The 25,591-nt window shown below is 38.7% G+C and overlaps 1 protein-coding gene across 2 annotated transcripts in view; it reads left to right on the top strand.

The window, feature by feature from the left end:
- Grid2 (glutamate ionotropic receptor delta type subunit 2) overlaps positions 1 to 16,083 on the top strand; it is a 1,480,136-nt gene extending 1,464,053 nt beyond the window's left edge. For both annotated transcript variants that reach the window (XM_087215774.1, XM_021261081.2), the window contains one exon: positions 12,377 to 16,083. In XM_087215774.1, the coding sequence (XP_087071900.1) occupies positions 12,377 to 12,535 (159 nt within the window). In that variant the 3' untranslated portion in view covers positions 12,536 to 16,083. The remainder of the gene's footprint in view (positions 1 to 12,376) is intronic.
- The last annotated feature ends 9,508 nt before the right edge of the window (positions 16,084 to 25,591 follow it).

Here is a 25,591-nt window from a genome sequence, read left to right as displayed (position 1 = left end):
TATTGCCAGACTCAATCCCATGGGAATTCTACCTGATGACCATCTATAATCTAACAAAGCTCTTTTTACTGTCCCAGTTCTGTCTTCCAAAATGATTTGAGACACACTTAAAAACAAACGATTTGAGACACCTCCTGAAATTTCTCAGTGCTAGTTAGTAGTGTGTGTGTGTGTGTGTGTGTGTATTAGTAAGGAAGAAAAGGTAAAGCTGAATCTTAAAGCTTTCAGGGCTGCCGGGTTTAAGACCCTGGATAGGATTTCTCTCTTCTTGGCCTTGCTTTCCCCTCCAGTGTGGACACCTCAAACCTCCCCTCTAAAGCCTTGAAAACCAGAATGGAGGACCTGGGGAGATGGTATGGTATGAATCCTGCCTTTTTTCAGTTAACCAGTTCTGGCATGTGTCCTTAAGCTAGCACAGAATTCTCTTTAAAAGGGAATCCTTTATTTTCTCCCATCTGCAGCAGAAAAAAGAGTGACAGGATTCGCCCAATTGCAGATTTCCTTTAGAGAGAGTGAGAAGGAGATGATAGAATATAATTTGTTTCCGTCTTAAGTGTGTCTGCAAACTATAAAACCAAACCCCTGATGGCAATTACATTAGGGTGTCCCTAATCTTGGGCATGAACGATAGGTTCCTTTTAGATGGCAGGGATGGGTCTGTGGAGTTTGATTGCCAGGGAGACAGGGCCGGATTTTCTGCTATGCAGACTGAATAATGTTGGAAGCCAACATCATGTCACATTTTGTGTGCACTTTCCAAAGATTAATCCAAGCGTTACAAATGGGACACAGACTGCCATTGTCCCCGGGACACTTTAATAACCCACACCTACAATATTCAACCTGTTGTTTGCATAGGGACAACTTTGGGACACAAAAACCCACCAGAACGACTTGAGGAAAGGAGCCCTGGAGAGACAGAGACCCAGGCGCCTGGGCATCTCCGCCTCATCCTTCAAGGCAAATGAGTCTGCAGGGTTTATTTATGCTGAGAGGGGGTCGTGGGCTGCTGTCTTCAAAGCCCGGGCCAGCAGCGTTCTATCTGCAGCGGCCGACTCCACGTCTTACTGCTGCTGCTCTTTGGCAGCATTTGCTAAATTGAAGATAATTTTTGTTTTGTTTTGCATCATGCAGCTCAAATTAAGTCACCAGAATAAACTGTGCCTGACCAGTTTCTTTTTTCCTTTTTCTCCCCATCTCCCTCTTTCCTTCTGAGCCCTGGCATCTGTTCTAGGATATTTTTGGCAAATGAAAGGTGCAGGAGAAATTTCAGGACTGGGAAGATCATGCCTAGGAGCTGAGAGGGCTCAGAGTTTGCACTTCCCAGTGCACCATCTTGAAGCACGCTTTACTCTCAGGTTAGAAAACAAATGCTATGGGCCTGGTAGAAGTTGTAAGTAAGTTCCACACTGAGTATAAAATATCACTAACCCGTTTTTCTCATGAGAAGATAGGTTTAGCATAAAGAGACAAAAATATTTTAAAGATTTATCAAGAAAAAGCATAGTGATGATATAGTTAATTTTAGATGTTGTGAACAGTAGCATAAAAATAACTTTCTTCTTTCCATAATATATCGTTGCCACACATAGTAGCATGACTGTAACAGGTGGTGGAAAACATTGTAAGTCAAGAAATAATTCTAAGAAAAATACTGGGGAAAGCACAAAAGGGCTAATATACTTACAGATGCATTGTGAATGAAAAAAAATGCATATATGTATATAATATGTATATCGTACTTATAAAAATAAACCATATATAAGTCACTTAATTTCCACTTTTATGATAGATTTCTAATTGTGAAAACTTAAAAGACAGAAAAGATAACTGAAAGCTAGCAGTATACATTTTGCCAAAAGGACATGATCCTAACACTTAAACTTGAGCTTAGTACTTATGTAAGTAAGTACCAATAAATCCATCATAAAATAACATTTAAATTTTACCTTTACTGCTTTGTTAAAAAATCTAAATTATAGTATTATATTTCTTTAATACAATTTTTATTTCCATTACCACTCTTATGGCCAATAAATTGACTTCTATAAATATTATTAACCCCAAGATATAAAAAACAGTATGATTTGCACGGGAATATGTACACGCCACAGTCAGCTAAGTCTCCTCTGCAAGTACACTGACATCAAGCAGGCCATGTGAGAACCCCATGGAGACTATTCTGACTTTATAAGCTCAGTGGTAAGCAGCAGTAATACAGTAACACAAGGGCCTCAGGGAGCACCTTGTAATCAAGGCATCAGCTGAGCTGCATTCCTTTCTGGAGCCCAGAGCCCCTTCCAAGTGGACACAGTTGTTGGAAGGATTCAGTTTCTTGCAGAGGTCACACTGAGCCCCTGTTCACTTGCTGCTGTTGGTCAGGGGCCACTCACAGCCCCTAGAGCAGTGATGCAAACCTTGGCTGTGGCATTGATGCCGTAGATTTGCCACCACTGCCCTATAGGATGCCCACAGTTCCTCTGCATAGGCTCTCCCAGGCTTCTACAAGAGTTCTACTCCTTTCAAGAGCTCACCTGATTAGGCCAGGCCCACCCAGGTAATCAGACTCTGACCAACTGGTTGGTAATCTGAGGACAGGAGTGATTTCTCCTTATAGCCACAAGTGCTGCCCACACTTAGCGAAGATGACTGTACAGAACTTGTTCACCAGGACCAGGGCCAGGGATTTAGCTCAGTGGTTCTGCTGCCTGCCTTGCAAGCACAAGTACCCAAGTTCAATCCCTGGTACCAAAAAAAAAAAAAAAAGAACTTGTTCACCAGAGCAACTTTGAAAGCAGTCTTAAAATTCTGCCCGTTACCAAAGCTAGTCACAGTGAAACACTTATGAAGTAAATAAAGTAGGAGCCAGAAAAGGGAGAAAGTATTTAGAGTGAGGAAGAGGCCTTTGTGGGATAATAATATTTACTATGAGGTACGTAGAGCACAAAATGAGCCAGTTATGGAAATGTGCTCTAAAGGATATTTTACTGTTCAAATTTAATATATTATGATGATATTTTTGTATTAGTTCATTTGACATAGCTATAACAAAATATCTGGGTCTGAATGACTTACAAAGTAAAGAGGTTAGCTTAGCTTATAGTTTTGGAGGCTGAAGGTCCAAACATCACAGTACTGGTTCCAGAGAGGACCCCTTGGTTCCAATGTCATAACAGGAATGTATGTGAAAGCAAGAAGTCACATGACCCAGCAGGAAGCCAGAGAGCAGGAAAGGGACAGGCTCATGCTTTTACATCAGAGCCTCTTTAGGGAACTAACCGCGGTCCCCCAACAACAATGCTATAATCCCTTCTGAGGCCATTATCCCCAATCTAACCATGTCACACTAGACCACACCTCTTCAAGGTCCCAGCAACTCTTGCTGTAGCCTCCTCAGAGACCAAGCTTCCAGCAGGTGCACATTCAAAACAGCACTGTTAGAAGTTCATTTTTATGTCAAAGGAGACACTAAATTATTTTGAGATTTTTATGACATGAAAAGTTTTACTGCCAATACATATTTTTAAGTAAGGTTTTTTTCTAGGAGCTCTAATTTAAGTCCTGCTAGGACAGAGCCCTGAGATGTGTTTGCACACATAACTCTGAGTTGCGGAGACGTTTGCCCTAATAGGTACAGGTGGGGAGACGCTGAGCTGGCTTGCCCTTGGAATGGGCTAGAAAAAGTCCCTGACAAACTAATGACTGTAATTTCAGCATGGTAGTAGTTGGCCTCCAAACCACTCACTTCTTTGTTCAGAAAGCATCTGTGGCAGGACTTTTCAAATACTGTGTCCCACTTCCTTCATTTTTCCCTGTTTCTACTCCAAGAGAGCCTAAGCCTTTTGTGTCTCTCACAAAAGCCATCAAGTGCTTTTTCTGTCTTTGGTAAAAAAAATGTAAATTTGTCAGAGAGATAGTGTTAGGAGATCTGAAGAGGCAGAGATACCCGAGAGCTACCCTGTGAGCATTAAGAAAGAGGAGGGAGAAAATTTTTTCCCAGAATAAATCAAAAGGAAGGAGGAGAAGTCAGTGGGTTGGAGACAGGGCACTGTTGTTGAAAGGGGACCTCTGAGAGGTCACAGGATCTCAGAGGGGAGGCTGTGTGGTAAAGGATCCCAGTTTTCCCAAATAATTCTATTTCCAAAACATGACTGGAAGTAGCAAAGCCATTAGACTTGAAATTAAACCCCTCTCTGTCCAGGACAATGACCTTACAAAAGCAGTGTGGACCCACCCCTAGAAGCACCTCCTATCTCAGGGTCTGTGTTTAAGAATTTAAGTCCTTAGCACAAAGCTGGCTGGTGGGCACATGTCGAGGAGGTGAAGAACTCAGTAATGACTGGGACTGAACTCCCCTTGTGGGCATGTGTGGACATCATCACACCCATAATGCAGAGTGTGTACATACCAGGTGCATCAGGAGATGGCTACCAAATTCCATCCTCATTGACCCACACCCAAGTAGTAAAAGTGCTAATCTATAAATTGTTGGCAACATCGTTTTGCTCATACAAATGATTGGAAGCACTTTTACACCTTAGAGATCTCAATATTCTCTACCTTCTGATCTGTCACTTCTCATTCTGGGGATGGAGCTAGATCAGGAAGCTGAAGTCTGGGTTTATTTGTGTGGGACTATTTGTTGAGGACTGGTAGCTCGCGCTGGGCTGATAAAGATAAACAACAGGAGTCCCTGCCCTTCACATTCCAAGAGTAAGAAAAGGCAAGAGAAAAAGAGAAGCAGAGACAAGCAGTTTGGCAGGGTGGTTTCTCACCGAGGTTCAGAAAACAGGTCAAATCTTGCTATTTCCCTGCTTTGTGATCTGGTCTTGAGCAAAACATTGTAAAGATTCTCCAACTCATTTCTCTTACTTATTAACTTCTTTCTACAACTGAAAGGATCTGCAAACAATTCTCCTAGTATTGTCATGGCCATGAAGTATTGTCTATAAACACTAGAAAGTCTTATTTTAGTCATCAGTCAAATAAATGGAAATATTGGCAGTTCTGGAATTCACCAAAGCATTTCAAAAGGCTAACTCATATTTTTAAAAATAAAATTACTGGTGTGTCCTGGGACTGGGTTAATATGTAAAGTAGGTATCAGTCTGATACCTGACATCCCAAATTTCTATTTAATAGATCTCTGCAGAAAAGAAGGAAGAGGTTTTTAAAAAAGGTTGCTATAGCCACAGCAAGGTGAGTTTCCAGTACAATTAAAATATATGATATGACAATCAGCACCATGCAGTGTGATAGAAGAATCCTGTGTAAATCCAAGGTCCTGTGCGTGGCTCCTTCAGAACACTGCTTTCACTGACACACAAACATGAGGAGGCCAGTTATATGGCCCTGTGTGTTCAGCCAGGGCCATAAAGCTGAAAAGCATTGCAATACCTGACGTGCACCTGTGTGTCTTATCAAGTTTAGGCCCAGTGTGGAAACTTCTAATTCTAGATGTGTTATATAACATTGAGGAAAGAAACAGGATTAGTTTATGATGAATTAAAAAAACCAAAAAAAGGAAAAAAGAAAAAACTCTTCTTTTGTGCTCTTCTATGTGTATTTGTATTGTGTTAAAGACTTTGGTTTCAAGAAAAATGGTCTTTATTAAACTTTTCAGATGACACTTAATGTATTTAAATGAATAATGAATTTCTAACTTTTACTATTATTGGGAAAAATTTTAATGTTATTTGATACTAATGTCTAGTTTCTAATGTTATTAGATATTTGCATACTATTCATAAATAACTCAGTTACATGATGAAGAAACTCAATACATTATAGTCATAATTATAATTATTGCCAGTTTGTTAAAAAATCTTCCATGTTATTATGAAACATATGTATTTTACCAATATTTGAGTAATTGAATCATTTTCTCTCTTTCTTTTGGAGCTGAGGAGAGAGATATCAGAGTTAAAAGGAAATGTGGTAGTGAACTGGCTAATTTGTTACCTATGCATAAAACAAGTTGAAAAATGCTGAGTTAATTCAGTGATACCACTGATTATTTCCTGAGACATTAATAGAATGTCATCCCCACAAACAGTTACTATTCACTGGACTTAAGGAGTCATACATAGTTGAAAATAATTGTTGCTGGTAAAATTTCTATTTTTCCCAGCTATATTATTCAACTATATTATTTTTCAGAAAGCTTGGCAATACATGTACAGTAAATTAAATTGTTTAGACAAAAGTCAGTAATGTATCTAATTTACATAGGCTGGTTTTCTAGGGCAAACAAAATAATAATCAAATTTTTAATTGTTTGTTTTTCCAATTGTTTTAATTTTAAGAATAAAACGGTTCTCTTAGAGACCTAGGCAAAAGTTAAATTTAACTGTAATTTTAAATTTGAAAATTTTAAGGTGAATGTATTTGTTTTTGTATAAACTGCCCTGTTTTTCCTTATTTTCTGTTTGCTTTTTTTATTTTCAGTTCCAAGTTCTAATTCAGTGACCTAGTCCTGAAAGATTTGTCATATAAAGTATGATATGTGAGTAAACAGATATTTTAAATAAAAATAACATTATTTGATTAAACATTATTTAATTTATGAAAGTAGAAATACTGATATGGAGTATAAAATAATTAACTCCCATCTAGGCTTTCTATTAATGTAGTTGGCACCTTCTAACAGTAGCTTTTAGTACTCGCAATTTTTATAAGCAAGAAAAAAAGTTAAAGCACTGCACTTTTTTGTATCATTTGTAATGGAAACTAATGCTGAGAAATAGGATAGCTAAGGATCAGGTACTACTGAAAATCTCAGCCATGTTAACACACAATTTCAGTAAAACAAAGACATTTATAGTTATAGGAGAGATTTGGCTGAAGTACGGAATATATAAAGGCATATGGGCACATTGCAGGTTAAATTTCTCTTACGGGCCCAAACCAGGTTGAAAACACACCAAATGCTTACTTTGCAATTAGATTTTAGAGTTTGTACCCTTTTAAAAATTATGCATATACGATATACTGTATTTTTGTGCCCTCCTCAGGGTTTTCACGTTTTTAGGGGCAGAGAAAGCTCCGCTTCTGTCCTGTCGCTGGAGGGCTGATTGTACAGTAGCCGCTTCAGACCTGTGCGCTTCTGTTTCCGATTCCTGGGAAGTTCTCTTTGCCGCAGAGCGTGCCCTGAAACACATCAAAAGAACCAAGTTTTACAAAAGAAAAAAGAAATTCAAGTAGGCTGGAACATACAAAGAGAAGGAGAAAGAGATGAGAAAGGGCCAGGCAGAGCGCTGAATACAAAATGAGTTCGGCGACCCCAGGAGCTCTCCGTCACTCACATTTATCTTATTCTGGGAGAGGGCGTCAACACCAGCCCTGACATAAACCACCCACTGCCATTGACTTGGACTCTGTGTGAGTGTGTGTGTGACAGTGCGTGTGTGTGGTGTGTATTGTGCCTTCAAAAGAAAGATTTCATGAGGTATCACTTTACCTCACAAGAACTAAAAAGAAAAGAAAAAATGTAAAAACACAAAAGCCCAAAGTTCCAAGTAAATAAACTTACTGTGGTTTCACTTAACAAATTTTTAGTATTTGTATTTATATCAAAATCTAATTGTGCATTGCTTTAACATCTTTATTGCAATATTAATAATGTACATTTTGTACTTACAAACCATGAGAGAATTTCAATTTCTACTTGCAATGTTTTGGACATGCTTAAATTCTTGGTCAAATCTCTGCAACAAGTTAGATTCTATATGACAAACAAAAATATAATTATAATGTAAATGGTCCAAAAAGCTGAAGGAATGAAAGAAATGTTTCTTGAATATATGCTAATTCTATCTTGGAAAGTAATGCACTCAAGTTTTGACTCTGTGTGTCCTTAAAAATATATTCAAATTGATAAATCCCTTCTTTCAAATTTTATATCCCACTGGGATCATAGTGTTTAAAATCTGCACAAATTTTCTAGAGAAAATGTGATGTCAAGCCTAAATATACTGTAGTCCTGCAATAGAATGGCTTTTAAATTGTGGTGGATTCAAGGTAAGTACATTATTACCAAATGGGAAGAGATGAAGTTGAAGAAAAAGATAGAAACAAAAGAAGAGAGAGAACTATCAAACAGATTTTTCTAATTAGAAAATTTAGAAATACTGTATAAGAACTCAGTGCAAGTTTTTTAGAATTTTAGTACAATTTTCATTATCAAGAATGACTATATAAAGTGCACATTCAAGATTTTTTTCCTGTACACAGGAATCTGTATTCCAATATGCCAATATTATTTCCTAACTGAAGAATTTAATAGTAGTATGAAAAGTGAGTATATATACACTTTACTATATTTATCTTAGTTTTTGTTTATGTTAGAGTTTAAAATTTTTGCTTTACTGTGATTGTATTATTTTTATCTCTGTAAATATTCATTGCTCTCCTTCCATTATAATGTTGTAATTCTCAAATATTGCTTTTACTAATTGGCATTCAATTAAAAACTAAAGTCTTAAAAGATGTACACCAAAGACACGTACATGTAGGTGAGGGGTCAAGTTTTCGTAGCGGACTGTGTTGGACCCTGCAGCAATGCCCTGGCTTCGACACACTTCCTTATCAGCCAGAAGTCTTCACTGAAAGCGGTACGCCAAGTCCTCTTCAGGTGCAGTAGAATTTTGCAGCCTTAAAGAACCTAAGTGGTCCTGAAACCCATCTACAGGCTTTTCCGTTGTTTTGGCTTCTTTCATTTTCTTAAGCACAAAATTGTTAATAATTCCAAACAATTGAAAATTTGAGGGCCGTTGCATCCAACTCCAATAGCATGCACATTAATAATATAAAATCAAATTATATTATTTTGTGATAATTTCTACAGTGAATTTTCCCCAAACCCTCAAAGAAAAATAAAAGTAATAAAGAAAAATGAAGCATGAATAATAATTTCAAATGTTGGTAGTCCTGGTCCAAGTGTTTTCTTCCTTCAATACTACACTTTTTCAATGTGGCACAGGAATTCACTGTATGATTGTGTGGGGCTACACTTTTTTGCATACTTTTTTCTCAGTATTTAAATCATTGCAAAGTATAAATATGACCATAGAAAAAGCAGAAAAACTTTCCTGAAGATTAGAAACAAAACTATGAAAGAAAAAAAACTACAATAATCATACTGCATTTAATCCCCATGAGCTTTGTGTGTGGTTTCCTGGCCAGACAGCGCCTCTGTCCTCCGAGACTGAGGGAGAAAAGGAAGACAAGCACATCACAGCCTTTGTGTGGCCCTTAGAATCCTGGGGGAGCCAAGCCATTCACTGTGCAGCTTTTACAAGCTCTGAGGTCAATCTGTCTACTCCTGAATGTCATGGTGTTCTTAGCAGGCTGTCTTTGGGTAGCAACCCCAGGCTGTGGTCTTGGGTGGCTCATAATAGCCATTTTTTTGCTCACACTCTGCCCCGTATCCCATCTTCCCCTCAGGAAAGCCCTCCTCCCCACCACTGGAGTGGCTGCATTGTAAGCAATACATTATTAGACTGCTTGAAAAGTTTGTAGTTTTCTAAGTCAAACTCCAAGCTATTACAGAGACAATGTTCATCCTTTCCAATGATATATTTCATGATCACCCCAAAATTAAAACAGTCAAAAGCAATCTCTCCATCTAATACTTCTGTCTGTTGAAAGAACAAACATTCATTCTGCATCCAGGGTGCACTGGCTCTGGAGCTACACCCAGCTAACTCAGTCCCGACTGCCACTTGCGAGCCATGTGACTTGGAGGAAATCTCTGAACTTCTAATCTTCTCAGTGAAATTGAGCTGATAATCATTTCCAACTCCCAGAATTGTGGGAAATAAATGGGATTAAATGAGCGGCTACACCAACGTGCCAGGTGCCGCTTGCAACAATCACTCGATAAATTTTAGATATTATTATTAAACTAAAATAATCTTTGATTCATGTTTCTTCTTAATTACTTATCAGCCAGATATAGAGGTCAAACCACTTGTGCTTTTCATCCTTACATACTTAATGCTTCGACTTTTCTTCTTGACCCTCATCTCATCAAAATGAAATTGCTTTAACAATATTTTCAACTGAACATTGCTTCATCTTTACTTCACTCCAAACTATATATATATATATATATATATATATATCACTGCCAGTTTGTTTCTTCATAATTAGGGCTTTCAAAAGTTCTATTCACTACTGTTAAAAACCTTCACTTGTTTCCTCTTTCCTACTCTTCAGTATGGTGTGCAGAGCCTAGACATTCTAATTCTGCTCAGTCTGTACACTAGACAGGGTCTCACTATATTGCTCAGGCTGGCCTTGAACTCATGGCAATCCTCCTGCCTCAGCCTTCTGAGTGCTGGGATTATAGGTATGCACCACCACATCTGCCAATACTTTATTTTTGGATGCAAACTTCATTTTGATGTCAATAAATTTTTGCTTTATAATTTTTTTGATAGTCAACAACTATTTATTGAAGGCCTCCCATGAACAGGAGGCTATGGATGAAGATACTATTGTCTAAGTATGTAAAATACTTAGACAATGAGGTTGTCAGAAACAAGACAATTAGCCTACTTACTACAATAAGGCAGGTAGGAAGAACTCTAGTGGAAGTAGAGAGCACACAAAAAGAAAACTAATTACACTTCTGTAATGTTTTGATCTTGAGTGTGAAGCCCTGAAGATATGTTAGAAATAAATGATTAAAATGTACCAAAGTACTGTTTGCTGCCTTACTTCCTGCTTGTAGGAGCCAAAGGGCTATTCTTGCTCCCAATCAAAAGTGCCCTCAACCTTTCAAGATTTTCATTGTCCTGCAAAATAAGTCCTATGTCCTCCATAATTTCTTTTTTCATTATTCCAGTATTTGCTCTTCCTCTTTGCAGCTACTAAATCTACTAATCTGCATTACTTAGCTAAGTTCTTAGAGGAAATCAGTGAAGATCAAATTACATGAGTAACGTTTGACATTGTTTTATGTATGGTAGAAGTATCTTCCTAACCAGGTTTTTAGCTTAGTAATGGCATGATTCATGTCTTACACTAGTGCATTTCCTTCTTTCCAAAGTGCCTACACTAATTTTGATACAATGTAGTAATGAAGTAGTAATAATTGTTAAACTCTTTTTACATTGATGAAGAAAATGTACAAAATTTTGAAATGAATATTTCTCCATTTTATTTGCTAGTCCAAAATTCCCAAAATTTATTGAATGTAGGACCAGTTCTATATGATGCTAATAAACCTCCATATCAAAATACTAGGAACACACTGAGCTAAACATAGTGAAATACGATTACTTGGCACAGGATTTGTCAGAGCCTTCACAACTTGCATAATCTTAAGTCTTCAAGAGAGATAGATCTTACTCAGCATTTCCCAAATCTACTTAGTAACAAAAACAAGTTTGAGGAATTAGTGTTCACAGTGTTCAATGAGGAGAGTCTGATGCTATCTAAAGTCTTTAGACCTGATTTCTATGAGTAGCAAACTCAAATCATTTGCACTGCTAACGTAACTGCATATTTAACTAACTGGTAAGTACTATCAGTCCACTAACACTATGAGAAAATCAGTCTTCTCTAAATTCTCTCACATTGGCAAACACATCAATAAACACAAGACAGGTTTCCCTGCTGAGGGTCCAGAGGTGAGAATACGGTCCCTTCTGAGACTGCCCAAAGTTAAGGGTCACTCTGGATCCACGTCTGAGGTTTCTGCTGTTGATATAAAGGTCTATGATTCTGTTACTTAATGACTGAAATATGGAGTCTACCCTTAGATTTCAAGAGAGAATTTCCTTATTTAAGAGCACGTATCAATGGCCAGTCTAAAATACATTTTACAACATCAAATTTGGTTGATTACAACTTTGGTAAGCTTTATATGTTTATTATCAATTAATTGTAAAGCTTACACAAGGCCTGGAACCAGTTACTAAAAGTCAAGGCCTGAGATTCAAGATCTCAGGGAACAGGCCCAAGGATTTTGTGTGTAACTGTGTAGAAAATCCAACTTTGGAAAAATGCTCTATTGACTCTCTATGTGAGAGAAACACCAACTTTATTTCCTAATAAAGGTGTCCAGGGCCTTACCCAGTCTAAACTACAAAAGTATCCTAATTTGAACCTGATTGAACTCCAAAGTCCTTCCTGAAACAGGTTCTGTGAACTGGCAGCTAGGATTCTCTGCTTTCCGATGGCCTCGTGAGGGCCAGAAAACCTACAAAGCCCAAAATGGGAGATTTGCAATGGCTGCCATCACACCCGCCTTGTGTACAGTGGACAGTTAAGGTGGAGTCCATGCTTCATAACTAGTTACAGGACCACAGAAAGCCAAGCTTTGTTGGAATCAAACCTTGACGTGAACTTGTGCTTTATTTTCTCATAGGCCTCTTCCCTGAAGAATGAAACTACAATTTCTGAAAGAAGGAACACTTGGCCTTTAAAGCCATGTTTGAAACTTGGTGGCAATACCTGGAGAAGCCAGACATCCAGCCATGGTCTGCACCAATCAGCACAGCTGGGAGGACCTCTGGATGATCCCTAACCTCCAACAGCACCAACACTTCTGATCTCTTTCCCACTTCTTGATTCCAGGACACATTAGATCCTGAGTACCCAAAACTGGTGAGCAGATCTACTAGCTACTGTCCTACATTAAAGACTCTCCTTCAGTTCCAAGAAGCTGAACTCACCAGGTTGTGACCTCAGAAATCCTCCTCGCTGTGATTCACTGACAGCAGAGCAACAAGGACTGCTGCTTTCAGCCACAGGCCATGGGTCTTGCCTGCGCTAGCCCAGTAGCCTGGGTGAGATGCTTCGGGGTGGTGGACTTCTTACTCATGTGCACCGGTCAGAGCACTGACCCTGAGATCCAAGCCTGCCCTGCAGTGTTTCATCCTCAGCTTCTACCTGTCCGGAATTCATGATCCCCACTCTGGATCTTGGGATGTCTGATAGCCAAGGATCCAGGGAGACGTAGAAGACCAAGGAGAACATGCCTTGGCAGAACTTAATGCAAAAAGACAGTGACCTCTTCCAACCCTTGTGGAATCAATTGTGGTTGTGTTTAATCATTTTTGGTGGGTTTTGTCACAAATTCTTTCCATATTTACTACACTGTTATCTTCATATTTACGGAAATGGGCTACTTTCCTTGATGCCATTGGACATTCCCTTTACCTTCAGTGATCCTCAAATACATACATTTTGCATGGATTCTTAGAGCCTCCAGTTTGAATCCATACCTAGTAGATTTGTCACTGTAAACAAAGATCACTTGGATGATGTTAATACACCCTAGAATTGCAATGTCTTTGTGTACTACCCACCACCAAGATAAATGAATTGTCCCTATTCCTATTTCCACATTCATATATAATACAAATGCCATGAAAATAGTCACTTACAAATAAAATAGGGAAGCATCACATGAAAAACCTTAACCCCTTATGAACTCAACCAGTGTTTATTGAGGACCTACTATGTGCCAAGCATTGTATTAAATTCTGGGACTACAAAGAATTCTGGACTAAGAAGTTTACATTTCAGTGGGGGAAGTGAGATAATTCAACAGCCTAATGAGTGCTAGAGCACTGTAATGATAGCCATGAGAATCCCTCCTCTGTGCTCCTTGATCACCCACTAGGGTGGCTCACAGATGATCTTTTTTTATGCCAAAGCCACCCACAAGATTAAAGCCAACAAGCAGCAGTTCATGGTGGAAACTTCCTGTGGTTATCCAGAAGAGGCTAGTTACTAATGTGCCACTTCTAAACCACCTGACCTTTAAACAAGTTAGATGTTTACTTACTGAACACCTTCCCTGGTTTGTCACCAGACTGGTGACCCTGACATGATGACCCATAGTTGACTGTCAGGCTGTGAAGTCAGAGGACACGTTTCAAATCTGGGTCCTGGCACTTATGATCATGACTGTGGGCAAAGCACTTCAACTCTTTGATCTTTGATGTTTGTCTTTGCAAAATAAAAATGAAAACATTCTATACTGTACCTACCTCACAGGACTGTTGTGAAAATCAAGTGAAAATGTATGTGAAAGCACTTTGTAAACTGTTATTTTTTAATCACCCCATTTTCCATGGGTTCTTTATCCTCCCTACCAAATACAATACCTGGAATCATGATTGGCCAGGAAGATATATTCTTAGCCACCCCTCACTCTGGACTAGTGAATGGTAGGAAGAAAACCAAGTTCATGTCCTCATAGATATCTGTTTTTAGTGTGGGAATTCTGATACCTCACAGAATGGCAAAAATATATTCCAGGCCCCACAGCTGGAGTCCACCTGCCATTTAGACATTCCACCATGAACATGCCACTAGACCCAACACCAGCTAGCTTTTGTGATAGATTGTCCCAGGGCCCTTTGTGGAGAACTCACTCTTGGCCTTAGAGAACTGATCAGACTGTGGTGATTCAAAGAATCACCTGGGCTCCAGCTGCCAGAAGACACCAGCCTCTCCCCTTGAATCTATGCTCTTCAAAAACAGAGTGAGAAGCTTGTTTAAAGGAGACACGGACCCAATAAAGAAAACTCTCCCTGACTCCCTGAACTATTATGGTTGGATTAGCAAAGGAGCTTCCTAGACACTCGTTTAAAGCAAGGATTTGGTGACACATTTCTTCTTTTAGTAGTTTATTCCTAAGACCAACTTGTTTCCTTGTGCTCTGATTTTTATTTGTTTATTCCCTGTCTGTCCAACAGACCCACGACAAGATATGTTCCTGACTTACAAATCTCATATAGTCCCCCTTACACAAAGACACACACAGACACACACACAAACACACACACACCACATACAGAATAGAACACTGAGTAATGTCACCCCTTTTTCCTATCTGCCCCCATGGCCAAACCCTGTCTGGCCTACCATATCTGATGAGTCAGTACATATTCTGAATTGGCTCATCTAATTGGAGATGTGCCTCACTGGAGCAATCTTAACCCATCCCAAGTTAAAACTTTGAGTCCATTTTGGTCCTGGCTGGATGCTTAAATGAAGTGTCTATGGAGTAATTACTGATGCCCAGCAATCCTTTAAATAAAGTGACATCTTTCTTCTTAAAACCTACCAGTTTCTACAAAAAGAAAAACACATTAGGATGTACCTCCAGGAATAGCATAAAGGTTCTCCTGAGTAAATAGAATGATGATTATGTATAAAACATCTAATAGAATTTACAACCCAGAAGCTCTGGAGTAAGACCAGAAACCTATAATAGAAAATTTCAACTAAAATCCATGCCTCAAGTTCTTAATGCAAGAAAAGAACACTATAAGAAAATTTTTCATTCAATGCTAGTATCAGTTTTCAAAATATTTTTACATAATACAGAAAATAATTCACAACCTCTCCTTGCTCAGATATTTAGTGAATCAAGAAATCCCTAGATCTAAAGCTACAATATTGCATTTTTATTTTAATATTTGAAATAAACTGCAAAGCATTTTTAAACAGTGTTTTCTTCTGTAGTTTAGAATCCCCACTTGCTGTGGGAAGGGAGCCAGAGAGACTCAGAGTACCAACCACCCAAGGTCAGGGGCAAGGAGCCAAAGGGTTCAGCAGACAGCAAGCCCAAGCCAGGAAGGAAAGCTGTTGCTGAAATCACAGATCATGCATATGAAACAAGACAATCTCCAGGTCATGGTAGCCAAGAAGAAAAAATAGACAGAGCCAAGTTAGGAAGCAAATTAAGATGTGGGAACAGGTATCAGAGGGAATAAGTCTGGGAAGGAGGTGGAGTCACCTACCCCCATTTGACACTTGTCTTACAGTAGCCTTTCAGGTGACTTAAAGCATTACATCTTAGTTTCCTTTTGTGAAGTAAAAGTCTCAGTTTTAGTGATGTTGCCTAATGTAGCCAAACCAAAATAGCAACTCCTCCTTACCCACAAGCATCCTTTTTACTACCTTGGTTGATAAAATTTTCATTGTCACAGAGTTTTAATTTGTTCACAAATCTTTGATAAATGATTTTATCAATAAATTTTTTGTCAATAAATAATTTCCTTGGTTGAACTCCAGTTCCTTCTTTGGTGATTAAAAATCGGTAATAAAAACATACTACTTTGAGTAATCATTTGTCTGTACTTGCATGTCCAGTGACATATGAGAGGGAGTGGATATTATAACATAGATTACATGTAAATGAGCTTGAAGCAAGTAGAATAAGATACCAGGCAAGGATAGCTGGGAGGACATTTGAGAGTGACACCAAGTGAGCATTCCTGGTCAACCTCAGTCTGCAAACTCTACCTCTCCAAAGGCAAAGGTGGTCAACTTGCTCACCTTAACATCAGGGCATGGAGATGGCCCAATGGGAGACAGACAAACAGGGCAGACAAGGACAATGCAGGCAGTATTTTGCAGGAAGAGGTAGCTGAATGCAGGGCCCATTGCTGGCAGGAATTCCGTGCTTTTCACAACATGCACATTAGAAATTCCGACAGCAGATGGAACTGAGCCAGCAGCCACAGTGGTGAGGAGAATGGGAAGTTTCTGGATTAAAGTCTGAACTCTGCACACTTTCAGACAGACATGTGAGCTTTCTAGTATTAGCAGCAAAGACTGTGTTGTTGTTTTTTAAAGTGGTTGTTCTAACTGAACCCAGTAGCAGTTAAATTCTTACTTTATTTACCTTTATGATTCATCTGGAATTCGTGTAGCATATGGGGGAAATAACTAAAAAATAATTATGAAATGATCTCATGCATATCAGCAATATTTAAATAAAAATATGTAATTATTTATAGTTTAATAAATAATTTAAAAGTAACTACCCACTCTCCAGAACCTGGTCCTCATCTGAGGATCTATTTTGAGAGAACCTGAACTAAGATAATTTATACTGAAAGGGTCCAGGGTACACACCCTAAGATGGATTTCTGGGTTGGACCACTCCTGAACTGGACAGCAACAGAAGTCTTCATTGGTAGTGGTTACTGGGATGTGATAGCCCTCAGCGTGCCAGAGGATCATTACTCATGGGGGATCTCATCTGCAGTGGGTTGGGATAGGGTATAAGAGAAAGGTTTGCACTGAGTTCATACAATGTCCCTATCAATTGAGAAATGAGGGCTGTGATTATCATTTTAAAAAAACCTGCATAGATGGTTCTTTGCTTGTAAGTACAATTTTCTTGGAAGAAAATAATGAGCCCAAGTTATCAATCAGCAACCCAGGACACAATGTAACAACATTAAGAAAACCTCTATGATATATATATATATATATCTCCAATACAGCCAGAGAGCAGTAAAGGCTAGAAACGTGGCCTGATTGTGAGAGGAGCAGAGAAAACTTACTACCCAGACCTGTCAAATTTACTATGCTAAACTCAAGACCCTTTCAGAGAAGAAATGGGAACCCAAAGACCTCACAGTGGATGTGCTCAAATGCCCATACCCTACACAGCCATCTGGACCTCCTGAAGTCACTCACTCACCAGCATTCAAGAGTCATCAACCAACCCCACTGCCTCAGCACCATGCAGGAACTCCATGTAAGATGCCTCACAGATGGTAGTTGCCTTCATCATGACTTGGCCTTGCTTTTTTTATAGTTTATAGACATAAAGCCAGGGTAAAAATCTCAGCATGGCCTGCCTGGGAAAGTGTTGTTCTTATTTTGGAAGCAAAGAAATTATTTGCCAAAAATTCTGCAATGTCGACTGGTATATACTGACAGAAACCCAGTTTATGCCTCAGAAGGTATCTTGAGCAGGTGGACAGGGGAAGGGGATAAGGCTGGAAAGGGCAATTGAGTTGTATAAAGCTCTCCAATGGGTTGGAATATGATGTCCTAGATGTCCTAAGCCAACTGCTAGGATGGATTTCTTAAACTTGGGAGAGGCATTGGCCAAACAATGTGAGAGAAATATTAAATTTTTGAGAAAAGAGTGAGAGAGGCTTTGAGAAGTCCTTAAATTGATTTAATGCTTAAGACCAGAGACACCATTAAATATATTTCCCAGGAGATTACAGGGAACACTTCTATAATCTTCAAATCAAAGAACATTGCTAGCAAGGACACTAGAGTAGTTGAGAAACTCAGCTCCCTGTTCTTTCTAGGCTGAGTGTACCATCAGAAAAGCTGCCACAGTTGGAGCTACTCAGTGTCTCATTATGAAGATATGGTTCCAAAATAGGAGAGGCCAGGTGGCTTCACTTCACTGTCAGTGGCAAGATGGATGTAATTATTATATGAGAAAGCAAATCCAGAATGGAAATCAGAGATCCTAGCACCCGGGGATCAACTGGAACAGTTTCCAGGAGCACAATAGATGGGTGATAGATTAAGCTGAATACTGGACCCGTACCCAAAGATGGCAACATATAAATCCCCTAGGACCTGTGACCTTTCATGGAACAATGGCTTAGCAGATGTGATTAAGAATCTGAACTTGAGGAGATAACCTTGGATTAATATGGATATGACAACTCTAATCACAGTTTTATTTGTTTTTCATTTTTATACACGCATATAACATACTTTGATCATATCTTCCCCATTTCCCTTTCTCTCCCACCCCCTCCTCTACCCTCTGATCCTTTTCTCCTTTTATAATTATATCCCTTCTACTTTCATGTTAGCCTTTTCTTATAAATTCTACAAAAGAGAGGAAACCTGATAGCTGTGTTTGAGTCTGAATTATTTTGCTGAACATGATGATTTCCAGTTCCATCCATTTTCTTGCAAATGACATGATTTCATGTTTTTCCCCGCTACTGTGAATTGAACCCAGGATCTTTCTACTGAGTTACATCCCAATCCATTTTTAAAATTTTGAAATAGGGTCTCACTAAGTTGCTATTTTGCCCAGGCTAGGCTAAAACTTGCAATCCTCCTGCCTCAGCCTCCAAGCATAATATTTTATTGGGCATGCAGGTCATGTTTTCTTTATCCAGTTATCCATTAATGGGCATGTAGGCTGATTCTGTGCCTTACATCTCATGACTAGTGCTGTGACAAACAAGGCTGTGTATCTATAATATGCTGACTTTAATTCTTTCACATATATACCAAGGAGTGGTGTAGGTGGATCACATGGTAGTGTAATTTTAATTTTCTGAGAAACCTCCATATAGATTTCTAAATGTACTAATTTACATTCCCACCAATATCCTCACCAGAATTTACTATATTTTTATAATCTTGCAGATAGTCATCCTGATTGGGGGAGGGATGGAATCTCAGTGTAGCTTTGATTTACGTTTTTCTTATGGCTAAAGATGTTGAACTTTTTTTCATGTACTTACTGGCCATTTATAGTTCTGAGAAGTTTCTGTCAGTTCATTTGCCCATTTATTGGTTGGATTACTTGTTCTTTTGGTGTTAAATGTGTTGAGCTCTTTATACATTCTAGATATTAACCTTCTGTCACAAGAATATCTGAAAGTGATTTTCCTCCCTTTCTACAGCTGCCTCTTCACTCTGTTGTTTCCTTTGCTGTACAGAAGTTTTTTAATTTGATGCAACCCCATTTGTTGAGTTTATTATTTCCTGAGCTACTGGAACCCTATTCAGGAAGTCTTTGCCTGTGCACATATCTGGAAATTTTCCCTCTGTTGCTCTCTACTAGTTTCAAAGTTTCAGGCCTCACATTAAGGTCTTTGAGTCTTTTTGAGTTGATTTTTGTACTGGGTGAGAGTTAGGGATCTAGTTTCAATCTTCTACATATAGATATACAGGTTTCCTAGGATCATTTTTTAAAGAGTGTGTGTGTGTGTGTGTGTGTGTGTGTGTGTGAGTGTGAGAGACAGCAGTCTTCGGTACCTTTGCTTAGAATGAGAGGACTGAGGCTCTGTGGAATTCTTCCTGTGTCCTCTATTATGCTCCATTGTGTCTACTTTTATTCCAATTTTACACTGTTTTTGTTGCAGAGCTCACTGGTAAAATTTGAAATAGGGTATTTTGATACTTTCAGCTTTGATTCCTTTGGCTAGTTGAGGGTCTTTTTGTTTCCATCTGAATTTTAGGGTTATTTTTTCTAGTTCTGTGAATAGTGACATTAGTATTTTGATGGGATTGTATTACTGTATGTCAGTTTGGGAAGTATGGTCATTGTCACAGTATTAATTTGTCCGATCTCTGAACCTGTGAGGCCCTCCATCTTCTAATGTCTTCTTCAATTTCTCCAGTTTTTTATAGTTTTTCTTTCAGCGGTCTTTCTCCTCATTAATTTTATTCCTGCATTGTTGTGGTTGGTTTTTTTCTTTTGAGGCTTTTGTGAATGGGATTGTTTTCTCAGTAAATTAGTAAATTAGTCTATAGAAAAGCTGCCAATTATTGCATATTGGCTTTATATCCCAGTATATTGCTGAATTTATTAGTTCTAAGAAACTTTTAGTAGACTAAGTTTTCTAAATATAGAGTCATATCATCTGCAAACAGGGATAAATTGAGTTCTTCCTTTCCTATTTATACTTTTTAAATTTCTTTCTGTTGCCTAATTGTTCTGGCTAAGATTTCCAGTATTGTATTGAGTAACAGTAGTAAGAGTGGGCACCTTTGCCTTCTTATTGATTTTAGGGGAAATGCTGTCTGTTTTCTCTCATTCAGTATGACATTAGCTATATGCCTTTTGCTGAGGTATGATTTCTCTACATCTAATTTATTCTGGGTTTTTATCAAGTAAGGATATTGAATTGTACTGAAAGCTTTTTCTGTACCTACTGAGATCATGTGATTTTTATCCTTGATTCTATTTATCTGGTGAATCATATTTATTAATTTGTGTGTTTTATACCAACTTTGTGTACTTGAAATTAAACCAACTTGATCATGGTGTATAATCTTTTTAATATGATGTTGAATTCAATTTGGAAGTATTGAGAATTTTTGCATCAATATTCATCAAGGATATTATTGGTCTATAATCTTTCTTTCTTTCTTTCTTTCTTTCTTTCGCCCTTTCTCTCTTTCTTCCTTTCTATTGTTTCCTTATCAGGTTTTTGGTAGCAAAGTGATATTGGCTTTGTATAATATGTTTGGAAGCGTTTTCTCCTTTCTATTTCATGGAATAATTTGAGGAATATTATTTTTAAATCTTTATTATAAGTCTGGTAAAATTCATCCAGTCCTAGGTTTTATTATTTGTTTATTTGTTTAGTGAGGCTATACATTTATTAAAGGTAAGAAAAGAAACATGCTCTGCAGAGTGAGTGTAGGCCAATTAAAAACAGGAAAGGAATTGCACTCTATAGGGTAAGAGGAGACCACCGTGAAAGAGAGAACTCAGAAACCCAGAGCTTAATGACACTCCTCTCTTCTATCTCACACTCCTCAGGCTGATGTCAGGTCTAGGCCATTTTATCAAAAGTCTGCTTGATGTCTCATGAGAAAAAATTTTGAAGACAGCATCCTCTGATTGGTCCCAGGTGCAGGGCTTAGGTAACTGCTCTTGTGTGCATTTTCAGGAACTCCATGATCGAGTGGTCACACTGACTTCCCCAGCCAGTTCACCATGTCCTAATCTCTTGCATCATTTCCATCTGAGAAACATAAATACCCATAATTTTTTATAGGGTACAGGAGATGTGTGGGTCTCTGTCTTCATATAGCTACTTCCAGCTAAAAAGTGCTGGGGATTACGTACTCTCCAACTACCTGTGGGTGGTGCTGCACATTGGCTAGGTTGAAAAGCAAAAATAAAAAAACTTGTCAGATGACAATGAAGAAAGAGCTAGTGTCTACATGAAGGTCTGTTGAGCTGCCTGTTTGATGGGGAAAAGTCTGGTGAATTTGTCAGGGGAGTAACTTTAGTATTATGTTGGGGAGCTAAAGCCCAAATATGCAAAAGAGCAGGTCAGATTTCCATGTTTCCTGTGGGAATGAAAGTATGGCAAAGAGGGATACTAGCTAAATTACCATGAGCCTATTTATAGTAACTCTACTTATCTGCACTCAGAGCAGAACTGAAATCTTGGTTTTTTAAGGGGAACCTCAGGTCTTTCAGTGATTGACCAGAGTAGTTTTCTTCTTTTGGGTGGTCCTTTTCTTCAGAAAGTTCAAGTGGAGCTGGCTTTATAATTGCCCGTCTTAGGGGCTGGGGATTTAGCTCAGTGACACCATGGCTGCCTCGCAAGCACAAGGTCCTAAGTTTGATCCCCAGTACCAGAAAAAGAAAAAAGAAAAAGAATTCTATAATTGCCAGTCTTTCCCAGGGTATGTCCCTCTCCTTTGTACAGGTTCTAACAAAAGAAGTAGTCTGAGCTCTCCAGGGTTATTGTATGCACACCGTGGGCAAACTTTACAGACCTGTCAGGTGGTTGCCACTAGTCCTAGTGCTGTGAAAATTCAAGTGAACATTTCCCATGTAAGGATTTCATAGCTTTCCACTGCATGCCTTGAAAAAGGTCTGGTTTAATGCTCCTCATGAACTGGGAATAAGGCTAGGGTCTTGAGGGCTGTAAGGCTGCCCTTCTTGCCTCTCTATTAGCCTTTTGATTTCCCAAGTAGACTCTAGACATATCTCTTTGGTGTCCTTTGCAATGAATGACAGTGACCTGCTTGAGAAGATAGATTGCCTCTAGCAGTTGTAGATTTTCCTGCTTGTGCTTTATAGATTGCTTATTAGTTAGCCAGAGTAAGGGCTGTGAGCTCTCCTTTTTGTGCAGAGGTTCCTGGGGGAAAAGATTTAGCCTCGGTAACCTGTTGTGAACTGGCAACCTGCCTTTCAATGTCCTTCTTGAACAAAGCTACTTTCATTAGTGAACCACAGTTCCTCAGGGTCTTGGAGGAGCAGGTCACTGATGTCTTGTCTGCTTGCATAGGTCTGGGAAATCACCTTTTTGCAAGAGTGGCTAACCTCTGAGTCTGTAGATATCAGTGAGGCAGGATTAAGAGTAGTGCAGGTCTTCATGGTAACCTCGGGGGTGTGTAGAGTCATGCCCTGGCATAGTCTCAATGGGTAAAATCCACTTTGGACTTTGCTGGAATCGGAGAATTGCCCCAAATTTGGCTAGGAAATTTCTTCCTAGTAAGGAAGTAAGACACTGTGGGACAATTAAAAACTCATTTGGCCTTTGAAGTGAAGTGTCAGAGCAGGAGTAAAGAAGCTGTGACTAGGGCTCTCCCTTAACCCCAATTATGGCTATAGATCTAGAGGAGGGTTTCCTGATATGGATGTTCAAACAGAAGCCAAAAGAATTGAAATTGCTTACTCATGACATCCAGGGTCACCCAGGGTTTTTCCCAGGATATAAAGATGTCTGCAGACAGGGACATTGCAAGTTGTCCTGGAGCCTGTCAGTCTTTTTCTTTAGAGTAGAAGGTGAGGGTTTTGCCTGGCCTAGCCCCTCTCTGGGAGCAGGGCCACTCAGTTCCCCAGTACCATGAATCAGGCACATCAGTCACCTGACGCAATGAGCAGGGCCGCAGTGGGTTGGTACAGTCCTGTGCCCAGTGTCCAGTCTTCTTGCAGGCCTTGATTGGCCCTGAGTTTTTCCCTTGGATGACTTGGGTATGCTTAAAGCATTGCCAATTGTGACAGCCATAATTTTGGTTTGTCTTTTTTTCTTGGCCCTGCCCCTTTCCTCTTCATCTAGACCTGGATTGTTGAACACAGAAAAGGCTGTGTCTAGCAACTGAATCATAGGGGTCTGGAGGCCCATCTGTAAACCTACCATAATCTTTTAAAAATACTAGGTCTCTGTAGGGAACTAGCCTGTAGTAGAATTCCTGAGTATCTACTGGGTGAAAGAGAAGGTTGAAGAGACCTCCCAGTGTAGGTTTGTTTGTTTTTTTCATTAAACAGGTGGGAGGGGCATATGCCATTGAGAGATTGGTATCTGAGGAACAATTTTTTTTTCCTTAAAGGCCCCTTTGAATACCATGATTTGGGGGCCTTTCCAGAGATAAAGAGCCATAAAAACTTGATCATAAGGGATCTCACATTGCTTTCCTTGCCTTTTGCAAAAAAGATCTAACTGTAGAATAGACTCGTCATTTAGACTGTCATTCTGTATCCATCTTTCACCATTTCCTAGTTCATCAGACTCACAGATAGTTGAGTTAATATTTTCTGACTGTTTCCTTTTTTCTGCTCAGACTGTCAGGCACATGTTTCTAAATTATTCGAATTTCTATCAGAAAACTGGACCCAAAGAGTATTCCAATAGATGATAAGTTGTTAAAGACAAGGGCCAAATTGTTACTTGTTTTCAAGGATACAGCCCACTGATGAGGTCTCTGGGATCTGCAGGGTGTTTTCAACTACATGTCACGAGGCTGCTCCTGTTTGGCTTTGCCAAAATACCTTACTAGGTTCTACGGTTTGAGAGACTCCTTCCAGATTTTCTTTCTAGGTTCTTCTTGTGCTGAACAAAGAATTGGACAAAACAAGCACAAAAGGTAGTAGTGAGGTTTTGCATTTATTAAAGGTACCAAAAGAAACATTCTCTGCAAAGTGAGGGGAAATTAAACAGGAAAAGAAGTACACTCTACAGGGTGAGAGCTAGACCATTGTGAAAGAGAAAACACCGTGGACCTGGGGTTTTCTTTGTTGGGAGAATTTTTATTACTGTTTTAATCTCATTGCATGTTATTCATCTGTTTAGGTTTTTATACCTTCTTGGTTCAATTTTGGAAGGTCATTTGTGTCTATAAATATGTCTATTCTTCTAGATTTTCCCAGTTAATGACATATAATTTTTCATAATATACGTAATGATCCTATGGATTTCATTGGTATCTATTGTAATATCTCCCTTTTCATCTCTAATTTTATTTGGGTCATTTTGTTCTTTATTTTGGTTAGTTTGGCTAAGGGTTTGTCAATTTTGCTTATCTTTTCAAAGAATCAAAGGATTTATTGATCTTTCATATTGTACTTGTCTCATTTTATTTATTTCTGTTTTGATCTTTATTACTTCTTTCCTTCATCTGATTTGGGACTTGGTTTATTCTTGTTTTTCTAATGCTTTGAAATGTATCATTAGATTATTTATTTGAGATCTCTCTGATTTTCTAATGGAGGCATGTTTAGCTATCAACTTATCTCTTATAACTGTATTTGCTGTGTTCCACAGGCTCTCGTATGATGTGTTTCCATTGTCATTTGATTCTAATAATTTTTGCAGTCCTTTCCCCCAGTTTTTTCAATGACCCATTGCTCATTTAAAAGCATATTGTTCAACCAACATGTGTTTGTATATTTTCTGCATTTTCTCTTACTGTTGATTTCTAATTTTATTCTGCTATGGTATTAGAAGTTACATGAAATTATTTAAATTTTTGTATTTGTTAAGATTTGCTTTATGGCCTAAAATATGACCTATTTTGGAGAAAGTTCAATGAACTTATAAAAAGAATGTGTATGCTGCCACTGTTTGATGAAATATTCTGTAGATATCTATTAAGTTCATTTTATCTATAGTGTAATTTAATTCTGATGTCTCTTGGTTGATTTTTTTTAGGGGGGACCTGGAATATCTATCTATTGGTGAGAGTGGAGTATTAATAATAGTAGGAAATAAGACCCTATTTTTTTTTCAGTACTAGGGTTCGAACTCAGGACCTTGTGTTTGTGAGGCAGGCACAGTGTCACTGAGCTAAATCCCTGGCCCTGAGCCCC

This window comes from Heterocephalus glaber, unplaced genomic scaffold (assembly GCF_053883595.1).
Source record: "Heterocephalus glaber isolate CG9 unplaced genomic scaffold, H.glaber_assembly_v1.0 deba00001454, whole genome shotgun sequence".
Taxonomy (NCBI): domain Eukaryota; kingdom Metazoa; phylum Chordata; class Mammalia; order Rodentia; family Bathyergidae; genus Heterocephalus; species Heterocephalus glaber.
Note: the sequence above shows the minus strand (reverse complement) of the source record. Positions and strands in the feature narration are given on the sequence as shown.